General features: G+C 41.1%; 1 protein-coding gene across 1 annotated transcript in view; it reads right to left on the bottom strand.

Annotated features, from left to right (window-relative positions):
* Positions 1–14,674, bottom strand: part of ZNF516 (zinc finger protein 516) — a 99,209-nt gene that overhangs the window by 45,987 nt on the left and 38,548 nt on the right. Inside the window, exon 2 of the mRNA XM_083881957.1 lies at positions 9,099–11,120. Within this exon, the coding sequence (XP_083738083.1) occupies positions 9,099–10,995 (1,897 nt within the window). The 5' untranslated portion in view covers positions 10,996–11,120. The remainder of the gene's footprint in view (positions 1–9,098; positions 11,121–14,674) is intronic.

Genomic DNA, 14,674 nt, shown 5'->3' with positions numbered 1-14,674 from the left:
AGCACCAGTATAGAAATTACAAAAATCATCAGCTGAGCAAGTACTTTTGTCTTTCACATGGACACTTTCTCAATAGAGATTCTGCACTTGAAAAGGATGAAGGGTTGGATTTTTGCCCTCAGCATTGCTAAAGCGTAACCAAATCCATCAACAGAGTATCCACAAAAGACGATTCTGAGACTGGCTCCTCCCCTAGTCTTATCCACTGTAAAGTTTGCATGCTACGGTACATTTCAGGATATGCAATTTACACTGGCATTGAATACAGAAAAGAAAGATTTCCCTATTCTTCTCTAATCTCAGGCCATTAGGTGCCAAGTGGTTTAACAAAGCAGTTAACAATGATTCCAATCTGACTGCTTGTATGCTTAAAATAAAGCCAGCAGTTATAACTATTGCTGTATCAGGGCCAAAGTATTCTGCAATTTTCCAGTCCAAGCCCATGCTGTCTATAAACAAGAAAAACAAATTCACCATGACAGTAAGTTCCCTACACGTTTACAAATCCATTCAGGGCATTGAAAATAATGTCTATCTGTCAGTTACAAAATACTGGACAGTAGCAATCACACACCAAGTACAAGGATCCAAAAGTCTCATTCAAGACCTAAGGCACTGAAAATTATAATGCAAAACACAAATTTTCCCCCACAGTTTTAATAAAATCCACTATATGCTTTTCATGTCCCTAAAAAATACAGGCTTGCTGATGATAAACCTTGTAGGCAATCAAAAGAAAACTGAGAATAAGAAAAACTATGGATGCTCCCATCATAGAGTTCCCTCAACTACAGCAAAGTCGCTCTTGACTTTTACTGGTACCACAGTCAGGCCTTTTCACAGTAAAGTAATCCAGTGCCTGAATGAGACTACTGGGTTAAAAAGTAATAAAGGGAAGTCAAGCGAGACCTAGTAAAACTTGTATTTGTAAAACACACCTGCAGAAAACAAATTATCTACCAGCACTAGGCCCAAATACACATCACTTTTATACCCTGTGCACCCCTGGGACTCCCCCACGTTTCAGCTCCCCCAGAATTCATCCCACCCCACTGAGAGTGCCTACTGCCAAACCTAATGATTTAAAAAAGAAAAGCTGACTCTTGATCGAGGGCAAACTATGAACCATAATGTTAAGAACAGCAAAAAGATTTAACACTAAAGACATTTATACAAGCCCCTCGTTAGCAGTCATTTACAGATCAGTAGAATCCCACTAAGCACAGTCATGGAGCTACCGAAGTATTTGGGAATCAGATTAAAACACTACCATCACAATTTTCATTGCCTGAATCTTGTTTTACTAGCTGGGGGGACACAGTCCCCTCTCACTGATCAGAAACTGCTTGAAAATAAAAGCACTACACAATGCGATCTTTTGACTATAAATGTCACAAAGCAGTATTTCACACGCTATAGTTTGATGTAATAGAAACATCCAGTACAAAGGATTACCAGAGATGCTAAACTGACTTTTACAAGGCAGCAAGGGCAACGCAGGTGTCAAGAAGGGAGGGGTTTGTTAAAACTGAGGTTCTATGCAGCTGGATTTCCAAGTGCACATCCCTACATGCAGACATTTATCATATTTACTGAAGAAAAGCTAAAAGCCTAGTATGAACACCGGAATTCCTGTGTAACTGACTTCAATGTGAAGGGGTATTTTTGAATGCACAGACTGAGACCAAGATGGGCAGTAGCTTTCAACACCCTTGGAAATATTTTGTTTTATATGCTAGTGTATAGTAAATGTGGAATGGTGACTGATAGCTCAGGAAGGACTAAACACAGACACAAGCAATCCTTTGAAGCAGCTCTTGGAACAAAATTTCTAAAAACTGTGAAAGTAGTAGTATGAAGAAATAATCTTGGGCATTTTCTACAAGCTTCAGGGCAAAGCTTATCCTACTATCATCTACCTTTAAGAAACCGCACTCACTTCCTTGCTTCATAAGAGATAAAATAAAGGCTGGGTAAACCTATCTCTCTCTTAGCATCTTGTACCATTTTTCTTCCAAGCTGAGCTGTGTTTTGGTCACTCATATCACAGAAGTACAGCAACAATAAACTGCCTAAATAATACTTCTATCTCACTGTGTCACTTGTTATTGCATATGGTAACCTGCAAAAAAAAATAACAAATCAAGTTAAATACAGCAGAAGTATCTTTGACATGCACAAAGCTCCTCTGCACTTAACACCATCACTGAAATGTTTACAAGAATAAAAGTAGTTCTACAGTTGGTCTAATAACTTCAAAATGCTGCGTAAGAAACTGTCTCTGAGCAACAGTAAAGGCAGCCTCTGTCATGAGAGGTCATTAATCTACTCAAGTATCCCAAGCTCAGCCAGCAATCCCTAGTTCTGACTTGAGCTGACCGTGTGTTATCTGTTCCTCATCACCATGTCCCACTTCAAGAAGAACTTCAATTGCTGTTTAACACTATTGCTGGCCACCCACACTACACAGGACTGAGTAAAACAGGCCTTGGTAACGCAGAGCAAAGTGTGGTGATCAGGAACACACTGGAATCTACCTAAGATTCCTACAGGGCACTCACTGCATGTTCCTTAGTTGGTATCGTGTCAGGTTAATGGATGGCATTAAAGGGTACAGACTGCTTTATGCCAAAGCATTGCTTCCCTGTTCCAATCAAACACTTTCTGCATGGGTTTCTTGATGCATAGCTCCCACCATCAGCCTAAAATACAGAAGGGGCAAGCAACTTCATGTGTGCGAGGTGCACCTGCCAAGGAAGGTTTTAACCACTTTTTAGATGTCCCATGGCTTTTCTCTCTTCCTCTCCTTTCAGTACACACTGCATTGATCCTGGCTGCCAGAATTTTTCTTGCTATCCATTTCCTTAGGACGATCAGCATAATTTCTATTTTGTTCTGTTTTCTCAGCAGTTCTTCCCATTACAATTCACAGTTAAAGAGAAACAGAAGCATAAACTATTGCTGAGCACAACACCACAGGAATATATATATATTCACACAGGAGATATCATTTGCAGTCCTGAGGAGAGTACAAGAGTCCAAAGAGGGGGAAAAAGGTAACAAAGGGCTGCTGTGGAGAAACACACAGGCCTGTACTGGTCAAAAATGATGGTTCAACCTGCAGTGCTTTGCAGAGAAACCTCGGATCACGAGAAAGTACCACACTGCACACGGCTTTGCTAACATGCATCAGCACTGGACTATGTGCATTACAGCACGGCAGGTATGAATGCGAAATTTCTAAATGGTATTACTAGATGTGTTCAAGCTAGGTAACAAACTAGGTAAAAGATCTAGTCCAAATTTGCTTTAAGGAACAGTTGAATTCTGGTAAGCCCCAACCAACATCTAATGGATGTCTTACTGCTAGAACAGGGTCCTTGCCTCTGCCCAACTTCCCTTCTGATCTGAATCATGAATTTGTTTGTAATTCCAAGTCACAGAGTTTCACTGATGTCACTGGAGTTAAGAATCCAAACAATTAGTTTGAGTTGTAAAGCTGAAAGGGTTTTATATTCCAACAACCACCCCTCAGCAATGCCCAAATTAACTGGTGAATGTGTAATCACAGCATAACACTCGTATCTTCACAGTTCTGAGACACTGTTCCTTCTTGAAACTGCCTTATTTCTTGGAAGCCTGGGGCAATAGTTACCAATCATCCAGCACTGAAACATTCTCCTGTTATTTGCTCCTTCAGCAAACTAAATATGCTAAATAACTTAAACACACTTAAGACTGTACATATAGAACAAGATATCATTTGGTGTAAAATGCCCAAAAGCACTGCCTTTAGCAGCATGATACTATGGGATTTACAGTAAGTGAGAGACTGGCATGAGAAGCATCCGAAGTTTAATTAATCAAGATACGTAGTAAAAATGTTTAATTTTTACTTAGTGGAGAGACCTCCCCTTGCACACAGAGAAACACTTTTTCATGTAAGAACAATGAAGTCCTGGTACTGGATACTGTCAGCTGTTCCTTACACTCATGCTAGCAACAGAAAACATCTACTAGAACTATCTCTGTTCTCTGGAATTACTATACATTTTTATTTTTCTAATTTCATTTGCTTAGCTGTTCTATTCTTACTGCTGTTCTCCTCCCAAAAATTACAGCCTTGCTGCTTTACTAAAATATTAAAGCAACTCTAAACAACTTTTAGTTTTGAATTATTTTATATCAAAAGACTTCTGAAAAGATTCACTTCTCAATAAACTTCAAGCTCTTGGACTCATTATAATTCATATTAACAAAGTCCAAATTTATGGTTCATAAATCACCCCTACCCTTCTGCCACAGAACTTGCTAATGTTATGTTTCTATTCAAGCATTCCAGTTTATATATAGTATTTTCATATAACAGGCATGAGATACAAGTTACATCCCCAAGACTGTATAACCTGTAAGCAATTCATAGGCAGCTGTCTCTTCTTCAGTTTACTAAAAAAGAAACTAAATCAGTCTCTGGCCATGCTCTTCTAAGAGTTTTTGAAATGTAACAACAGAAGAGGTCCTGACCTTTAAACCAAGAGGTTTTCACATGGAAATCTCCTTGGAGTTACTCACCTGAGCACAGCACATCATGAGCCTTTAGAGCTCCAGTGCAGCCCACCCAGCATGCTGGCCCTGCCTCGGAGGGTTTGAACTCCAATGCCCCTGCACACCTCTCTTCAGCCCCCCATCCCCCTTGAAACCTCATCACACGGCTCAGCTCCCTTCACCAAGGTCCTGCTTCTCTCTGCCTTCCCCCATTCTCCTTTCTCCATCCTGCACCTTACTCCCATCTCATCCCACTCCTTCATGGTGCGTATGCTCTAAGCAGGTCCCACCACGTCACCAGTGATTCCTGAGGCAAACCAAGCACAGCCACACATCACTGTTTTGTATTCGCTGTTGGAGTTTTTTTATATTTTGCAGTCTTGTGTGCACCTCAGTCAGGTCTTGAGCTTCCTGGGCTGAGAGCAGTATTGGTACAGGGCCCGGCACAATGGCTCTCACTTGCACTCAGCCCCTTCCTGCACTGGCCAGTGTAGCAGAAACATGTGTGCAATACAAGCCAATCAGCCTCTCCTTAAAGCATTTCAAAAAATCAGGAGTCTGACAGAAGGGAAAAAATGGCAAAGAGAAGAGAGAGCTGAGAGGAGCTAATGGAAATAGAATAGACAAGATGATTTTCACTGGAAGCAGCATTCCAAGGTGATACATCCTTTCCTTTCCCTGACATGGCCATGCTAGAAGCAGCATTCCATCTCCTTTATTCCTATATAACACTCCTTTCCTTCCCTTCCCTTTCCTTTCCCCTTTCCCTTGTTTTCCCCTCCTAGATTAATTTTAACATTTACTTCCACCCCAGACTAACAGTTACATGCAAGAAGTAGTATCACCTTTATCGTACTTTCTCACTGGCTGGGCTATCTCAGGCCTGTGCTTTTACTACATGCTTGCCAAGAATCAAAAGGCATTTAAATTCTTTTCACTTCTTTTCCTCATCTTTCCACCTGCCAACAGCAGTCACAGCCTCAAAAATTATTCTTCTTCATTTCAGGACTGACATAGAGCCTAATGTAAAAAACTCAAACACCTTTGCTGCTAAAACCACCATGGCAATGAAGAGGGTCATGCCTTAAAAATAATAACAACCAAATTACTTTGATACATCTGAAAGTACATTTTAGGTGAGAAGTTGGAAGATTATAAAAATAGTGTTTTCTTTTTACTTTCATCAACATATATATAATACATCTCTACGCCAGTCATATCTCTGGGGTTCTTTTCAGGGAAAAATGAAAATCATGAAAAAAACCTAACCAAAAACTTCAATTTGGAGAAGAGGTGAGCAACAACCTACAGATGGTTCACTCAGCTTTGGATGCAATTTGGTGAACATTCAGGTACAGTTTTGCAAGTGGCTTGAATGATAAATAAAAATGAAGAATCACGTGGGGCTAGAATATGTCAAAAATATTCAAAGTCTGGTCCCGACAAAGCAAACGTGCTCTGAGCCACTTCTTCCCACATGGCTGTCACACAAAGCACAAATACTTCATGCATGATTTCTGCATGACAGGTATCACAGAGTACACTATGTGTAACTCTAGAAAACTCATTTTTACCCTCCCTCCAACCAGATGAAGTACACTGTGTGGTCAGCCAGTTTAACCCCAGCAGCTGATAAACAAGGTTTATGACACAACACCCCGGTGCCTGAGAAACCATGATGCTACTCGACAAAGGCAGCAGGGGCAAATTACAGACGTGTAAAGAACAAAGGAGTGCCTGCCCTGGAGGCTCTCAACCCCAATTCTTGCTCTTCTCCCAGTGAGCCCTGTCAATACTTCCCTGCTGCCGCCACCCTCAGCCCCGACACCTGCTGGCCCTAAGTGACCACAGAGGTGCCTTGCCAGCTTCCCTGCTCCAAGACACTCTGTGTCAACAGCACTCCTCAGATTATTAAGAATTAAATGCACAAAGAAATACTTTCAGCTGAGTCAAGGCCACAACATTCAATACTTGGCAGTCTCAAGGCCCTTTTCTGACACAGGGTAACACAGTAATGCGTCAAGGGGGGAACAAAAGAGTAAAGATAGGAAACTAAAAAAAAAGAAGACTCAGCAGATATTGTGGAACTTTTTGAGTAGCACAAGATTTTCCTGATTACGACCTGAGTAAAAATAATGCTGTAGAAATAATTTCAGGAACAGGAGCTGAGAGCCCTGTTTGTCTGCCTCCACTGAAGAGGAAGCTTGTCCACAGGGCTGGAGCTCTATTCTTGATGGAAAATCTTCACCTGGAAGAGTAACTAAAAAAAGCTTCAGCAAAGGATAGCGAACTACAGCAGTTCTAGGACAAAATGTGCTTCAAGGCCATACCAGAACACTTCATTTTCACAGGCACATACATGAGGGCAGAATCTGGCCTATATTCCATACACCTTAAATTACTGTTCATAGGGGAGGGGAAAAAAAGCCTCTAGAGTTAAAGCAGAATCTGCAAAAGGGTAAAATTAATCCTACAGTTTGGTGGACAGAAGGACCCCAGTTCCTTAGACTACAATACCAGGGCAATGCCAATAAACCTGCATACAAAAAAAGAGACAACTGGGAAACTTTAGTCCTGAACATTTACCTATGAAAGATCATTTTAAACATTAAGAAACAGCAAAAAAACCCTTAAACTTTCTTTCAAATTAAAAAAAAAAAACTGTTACTTGTAAGAAATGTTCCCTTCATTGAGACAGTGATTTGATTTAATAATCTCTATTAATAGGCAACATTGCTCTTGCACTGAAATGCTTCTCATTAGCCAAATAAATACTTGATTAGTTCTTCAGCTGTGATGTTAGCAAATAAAAAATGCAGCAGCCTCCCTCCCAGCCCATGATTGCAAACATACCCTTTTCCAAAATACGCCTTTATTCAGGCCCAACAGTTTACTGCTTTACAGTTAAAGCAAACAAGGATCAATTTGGTACCCAAAGAAGTGAGTTTCCAGTTGTTGGCATCAGTTAAGCCAGTAATGTTAATTCCTATAAGAGCAAAGTGCTGTGTGACTGACTCTCCCCTTTCACTCCTGCAAAAAGGGCTCAAAGAATGAGTTGAGGCAAGAAGCCAAACAGGCAAAGAGGTGAGACAACTCCTCTTGTTAGAAATAAAAAATGGAGAACATGTAAGAAGAGTTTTCCTATCTGAACCTCATATGAAGAAGTGTTGTGGTGTTTTCAGCCCATCTCCAGAGAGATGGTTTTCCATCACAGCAGTTCTGACCGCAGCACTGTGCATTACACTCGTGAAGCATGGCAGCCCCATTTAATTCCAAACAAAGCTGCAATTTTATCACCACACTTTGTGTCAGCTGTACCAAAGTGTTTCAGGTGGCAGCTGATGGTCTTGCACACAAACTAGGCATTTACCCATAAAGAAATTTAAGTGTTCAGGAATCCAACGGCGGATGGAAAAGCCAAATTCTGAGTCTTTTAAATGTGCAAGTAATTATACTGCAAATATTTAAGACTCTGTAAGAATCCAGCTTTCACTGGACATTTTGGAGTCGTTTTTTATGGAAAGGTGAAAAAGCATTAAAAAATTAGTATTCTTGGATTAGTTTGCATACATCCAACATTGCTTCAAAAATTTATGAAAACATGTAACAATTGACAATTCTGGAAAATGTTGCTTTGTTGCTGTGGGGTCTGAAGCAAGGAGAAAAGGCAACATTATATAATATCCTGAAAGAGCAAGGTAATTGATTAAACCCACTCCCTTCCACAATGGCAAAGATTACTTCATCCACGATGGTCTTGAAAATGAGTTTAACGCTATAGATAACTATGTTCTTCACAACAAAAGGAATGAAAATGAGAGGAAACCGTTTTTGTTCACCAAACAGAAAACAAACAAAAACCAGCAGAAGGGCTAGTAGGAAAAGAATGGTTAATCTCGCATTTCTAAAAGGGTATTATAAACAAAGCATGGCGAACAACAAAAATAAAAGATTTAAAAAAAAAAAGATACGAAAGTGCTTAATGGTGTTCTTTTAAATATTTACTTTGCTGCTATTTGGAGAATAATTTGTTCCATTTAGTAGCATTGGGCTCAAAGGACCGCTTTAATCCAGAGAGATTAATTATAGCCTTTGGAGTTATAAACACAATTTGGGAAGTGAAGCGGAGAAGAGGAGAGAGACTCCTCTCACGCTGGCGCTTAACAAGTGTGTGCGCTTTGGGACTACACTACGCAGGCTACACCTGTACACTGCAGGCCTAACACTGCACAGGACACCCATGAATTGTGGAGAAACAGCCCCCAAGATATCCAGGGAAAATACTACCCTACCCTACTCTACAGTGTTGCTATAGGCAACTAAAATACTTTTCAGGTGTCCTTCATCAAAACACAAGTTCACCGGCACATTATAAAAATGTCATCTCACTTTTATTACCTGCACCAGAAACGAGTTGCCACACTGAGACAAGCGGTGGGCATGGGACCTTTAAAACCCCTCACATATTTTTCTCCCTGGTCATCGCTGTGTCCCAGACCAGGAGACACAGGGACCAGCAACAATTATCAGGGCAAAACTGGGAAAGATCTTACCTAGCAAGGGGTTGGCTGCTCCTTCCTCCGAGCTTTCCTCAGCCCCCTCCTCTCCCAAGCCAGAGGTGGCCGAGTCCTCCGGGGCGGATGCAGAGCCGGGGGTGCTGGGCCCGCTGACGGACCCCGAGTCCCCTTCCTCACTGCTGGAGCCGTAGCGGTCAGGCTGGGCAGCTGTCCCGCCCTCGCTGCAGCTCCTCCGCTCCTTGCGGTGCACCCGCGAGTGCAGCACCATTTGGTGGTAGGTGCGGAAGATCTTCCCGCACTCAAAGCACTCGGTGGACTTGTTCTGGGTGGCCCGGCGGCTCTGCCGCGAGGCAGGGCGATAGTCCAGATCCCCTGGGGCAGGCGGGCAGCTCTCCCCCGCTGGGACGCTGCCAGTCTTCTCCAGGCGCCCGCTGGTGCAGCTCTTCTTCTTGGGGTTGCTGGGTGAGTCCTGGTCTCGCTTGCGCTTCTCCTGGTTGACAAGGATATATTCCCTTTTATCCTTGTCATAAGTCACGTCTGCATCTGCCAGGGCCTCATCCCATCCCACATACTTCACATACTCTGAGGGCTCTACTACTTTTCCTTTGGTGGCCAGCTGCCAAGCTTGGTAGCTACTGACCGGATCCAGCTCAGCTACTCTTTTCCCAGGCTGTCCTCTCGTAACTCTATCCAGCCCTACAGATGGCCGTAGATTGAGACACTGCAAGAAAAACTGCTTGGTTACCGAGGAGCTCAGGCTCTCATCAGTCAAGCCCTCAGCTTTATCCTTGGTGCTGCCCGGCTGCACACGATAGTGAACAGCATTATGCACTTTCAGGCTTTCCATATTTGTAAACAGATTTCCACACTTGGTGCAAACTTCATACAAAGATAGGCCTGTCACAATTGTCTCCTCTTGTATCACATCATTGATAGTGGCAATCAGCTCCAAATCATTTTTTGGTTTATTTTTGCTCCCAGACCTGGGGCCGTGAGACTTCATGTGGTTTTTGAGAAACCAGGGCTCTTTGAATCTCCTGCCACAAATATGGCACCCATGATCAAATGACCCCCTGTGCTTTTTCATGTGAGCTTTCAGGAACCAGGTTTGACTAAAGGTCTGACCACAGACTTCACACGGGAACTCTCCCGCATTCAGCTCACTCTTGCAGTTCTCGGTGTAGGTCTCCCCATTTGGGACCTGAGCTGTTATATGGTCTTTCTCTATGTGGTTTAACAGCGTCTCCTCCCTCAGGGTCATGTAACTGCACAACCTGCACTTGAACGGTTTGTGGACCTGGTGGAGGTGCTGCTCCAGGTCCTTCTTCCTTTCGAACTTGTTTTTGCAGAAGGTGCAATGGTAAGAGGTTAGCTTGTTATCCTCCTCAGCTGGTGCCATCTCTGTGACCTCCTTCTTGCTGCTTCTCAACAAGATCTTGCTGCTATCAACCTGAGCGGTACCGTTCAAGATCTTGTTGCAGGCAGACGTACTTTTAGTGGGGCTGGTGCACCCGCCAAGGCCCTCTGAAACACCCATCTCCCCCAGCTGTGCCTCTCCCATCTCTGCCTCATGCCCCTGACTTAAAGTGCCTGTCCTGTGACTGCGGATGTGAATCTTCAGGTTGCCCTTTTGGGAAGCTCTGTGATCGCAGTAAGGGCATTTGTAGGGCTTCTCACCTGTGTGCTTCCTCATGTGCTGCGACAGTGAGCTCTGAAAAGGGAAACTTTTACCACAGATGCAACAGCTGTGGCACATGGTCTTGTCAGCATCCATGTCGTTCTTGCTCAGCTTGCCAGGGCTGGAGGATCTCCGTAACTCCATATCTGCCTCTCTGCTACGATCCATCTGTATTACTGCAACAGTGGGTAAGCGGGGCAGCAGGACAAAAGCATGTCCAGCAGCAGAGAAGGGCTGGACCGCGTTCTCAATCATACGGTTCTGCAGAGAGGTGTTTTATTGCCTCATTCTCAGGGTAACGTTTCTCCTTTCAGCTGCTCCGCAGAGGCCACCACAACAATTTATTTCTGTGTGCTCTGTAAGCAGATGGCATAGATCACCTGAAACAAGAACAAAATCATACAAATGTACAGATTCTTAAATATATTCAAACCTATTCATGTTTTGAATTCAACGGCTTCCATCACTCACTCCGCACTCAGAAGCACACCATATGACAATCTACTGTACCAAAAGGCAGTTGATATTCTCTTTTTGTTGATATTCTAGACTTCAATGACAAGCATAATTACTAAATAAGTAAAATCGTAAAAGAGCAAATACTCATTTCCATACACTGACATCAGTGTCTTGAATGAAGTGCAAACTTTAAAAATATTTTTTGTTTTAAAACCAGGCAGAAGTGGCTAAAAATACACATTAAATGAGGAAAACATTTCTTGTGGGGGTTATTACACTTTAAATCTGTGGCTTTACCATCATGTGTAATTTCATGTAAAATACTTACTTGCCAAAGATAAAAGGCTTTCCTAGAGACTTTAGCAAGTATCATATTCCTGCTGGCAACTGCATTACTGTGTGCCTCAGAAATCTCGGCTGTACTTGAAGTGGCAGGCGCAGAAAGGCGCAAAGGCTGAGGACGCTCAGTACTTTGATTACAGAGCAAACAAGAATGCAGAGCCTGACGAAGCACTCATGAAAACTAAAAGTTATTTCCTGCTTGACAGTGAACTAAAAAAAACCCTCCAAGTATAAATTTTAGTCTCAAACTAACAAAGTAAAGTGATAATGTGGCTATCAAATTACCTCGAAAGTGAGTGATTTATTTCAACATGACACCCAGGAAATGACACCACCATCCACCTCAATGAAACAGCATTTTAACCATCAACAAACAAACAAAACAAGAAAACTCTCTGATGAACAGAGCAGACTAATAAAAATTTAAATATTTTTGTATCTTTTCATTAATAAATGCAAGGGTCAGTATCTTAGCACAACATGAAACACACCAGCACCTTGTACACAGCAAAAAACAATGATCAAAATCCACATAGGCTGTTTCTTTTCCAATTACTACACTGTAAAACAAAATCTTCCCCCCCTCCTATCCTCATTAAGGACTACAAACACCACATGACTAAGATCAAAGAACACAGCATTCTCTAATGAAGAGAACCAATCTATTGCCACATTACGAAAACATCAGCTTCTTAAAATGTAGCTAAAAATATGCAGAGCACTAACGAGACCATATATTCTCATGTCCATCACTTGACATCTATAACTCAACAAAGAGCTACAGATCTACAGCTGCAAATTTTAAGATCTCTCACTGTATTCACCTCTAAGTCTCTTCAATATGTAAATACGCAGTCTAACCACATCACCAGCATGAGCTAAACAAAAAGCAAGACTGTCGCAATGATCATCTCAGTTACAGTCTACAGAAGAATTTCATTATATTTAATTTAATCTAGCACTCTTTATTTGCTGCAAGACATTCATTTCTGCATAACTAGTATCCATTTAGTATGTTAGGAGTTCTCAAACAGCATCAAACCCAAACTACCTTTTCCTCAGAGAGCTGACAATAACATTTAAGGGATGAGTTACAAAAGCATTTTCATTTCTTGAATGAAGTATTGTTTTATTATTCAGAAGTCCATATGAGCAGGAAGTTTACAAACTACGGAATCTAAACTATTCTTTGAAATTAGTAATTTAAAATCAAACTGAGAGACAGCCTCAGAAGAAACTTCCTGGGTGAATCAAGGATGACAGCCACTGAAGTTGTGGCTGCACCAGAAGGTACAAACACACCAAACAGAAAATACAAGTTTATATTGTCCATCAGTGGATGAAACAACTTAAGAGTAACATCTTACTTATCTGACCCACAATCTAAAACTGCCAAGTAACAACCCATATTGTCTTATAATCAAAGATTTAACCTAGAAGTCATCAAATCATATGTAGAAACGCCAGGGTTTTTTTGTTCAAGTACACTATGCTAAATGCAAGAAACAGTTTCTTCTGAAATGTTCCACACCATTTCAGAAAAAAAATATAAAGTTTTGGGAACAAAATTTTTCATGTATTTATACAGTGTTTTCTACATTCTTAATTTTCTAGAGCTCACACCAGTAAGAATATTGCTTCTATTGGCAGCCTTATTTTTAGACTAAGGACTTTTTTGTTGTTTTAAAAAGTAGGGCCCATTTTAACTCAACTTTCTGCAGTGTTTCCTGTCTGCAAGTTCAAAAGAGCTTTAAGAGCCAAGCTTAGAGTAGAATGCTGCATGCAGCAGCCCAAGCACATGTAGATTCAAAGCTTCAGAGTCCCTTTGTTTACTTGGCCACAGATTCCCTGGGCTTAAGTCTTGACATATTTCACTTTAATTATTTATAGCATTTTCATTAATGAAACTTAGTTATGAAAATGAGGCTATGAAGAAAGCATTACTTACAAGAAGGGTATTAGTCACTCACAGGAGATCCCCCTAGTCCTAGTATTAAATTAGACCTGAGGGGGAAAAACGTCAGACTTAAGAATAATTTTATTAGTCTAAAATACTGAATGGCAGTGTTATTGTCTTCACAAAAATACTCTCAGAATTTTTTTTTTCATCTTTATTATTTTATCTTGCCCAATGCACTGGAATCAGTGACTTTGAAAGTTGAAATAAAGTATTCCTAGACTTGAATTATTAGAATTCATGCACATGTAAAACTCACAAAATTTCAAGTCTGATATTCCACAGACAAAATTCCAGGGGGGTGAAGGGTATTCACCCAATCAGAGCTTGCTTTACACAGTACGTGGAGGTCAATCTTTGGCTTTGGTCAAATATATAAACAACTCACTTCTCCCTTCTCATATCATTTGAGTACATACTTAGAAGTAATTCTTCCACAGGGGTCTTTGCAGAACAGCAAAGCTGGTTCATTGGAAAGTAGTAAATTAAATTGCAACTTTGAAAAAAAGCTTAAATTTGGAAGACTGAACTTACAAAATAAGGGAAAAAAAAACCTATAAGGAATCCTAACAATAGAAAATAACATTCTGTCTTAATAATTTCTACCTCAGGATTAATTACTAAACATCAAAGATGGCAGAATGGATCAAAGACATCAACTGATAAATCAAACAAAACTAGTAACTTTTTCATTAGGAGTAAAATTTTTCCATAGTTATCTTTGTTTCTTTCTGGCTATGATGATAAAAATAGTTGTATTTTGAAATAATTCCAAATTTTCAAGTATTCTGAAATAATTCTCTATCAGCACTCATGGAATGCAGCCACCTCCAGCTGCCCTCAGGCTACTGAAAGTGTTACACCTCTCAGTAATTTCAGGTGGTAACCAGCAGCCTTTCAGTGCTTTGGTCCAAGCTCACCCTGCAGTTCCATAGCACTGGCTCATCACACAGAATCCATGGCACAGTCACACCCAGCCTGCAGATTCCTCCCAGACTGTAACAGCACAAAAATCCCCACCAGCAAAGAGGCAAAGCCATAAGAAAACACACATGAATGTAAACCATAAATTAATATGTAGACTTTAAAAATATTTTGTGTGTTTTAATGGCTCTGCAGTCTGTGCCAAATGCCATCCGGCTACTTGAAGGAGCTGTGATACTCTAAGGGGCACAG

This window comes from Zosterops lateralis (assembly GCF_965231275.1).
Source record: "Zosterops lateralis genome assembly, chromosome: 1".
In the NCBI taxonomy this organism is placed as follows: domain Eukaryota; kingdom Metazoa; phylum Chordata; class Aves; order Passeriformes; family Zosteropidae; genus Zosterops; species Zosterops lateralis.
This window is presented reverse-complemented; position numbering and strand designations above follow the sequence as displayed.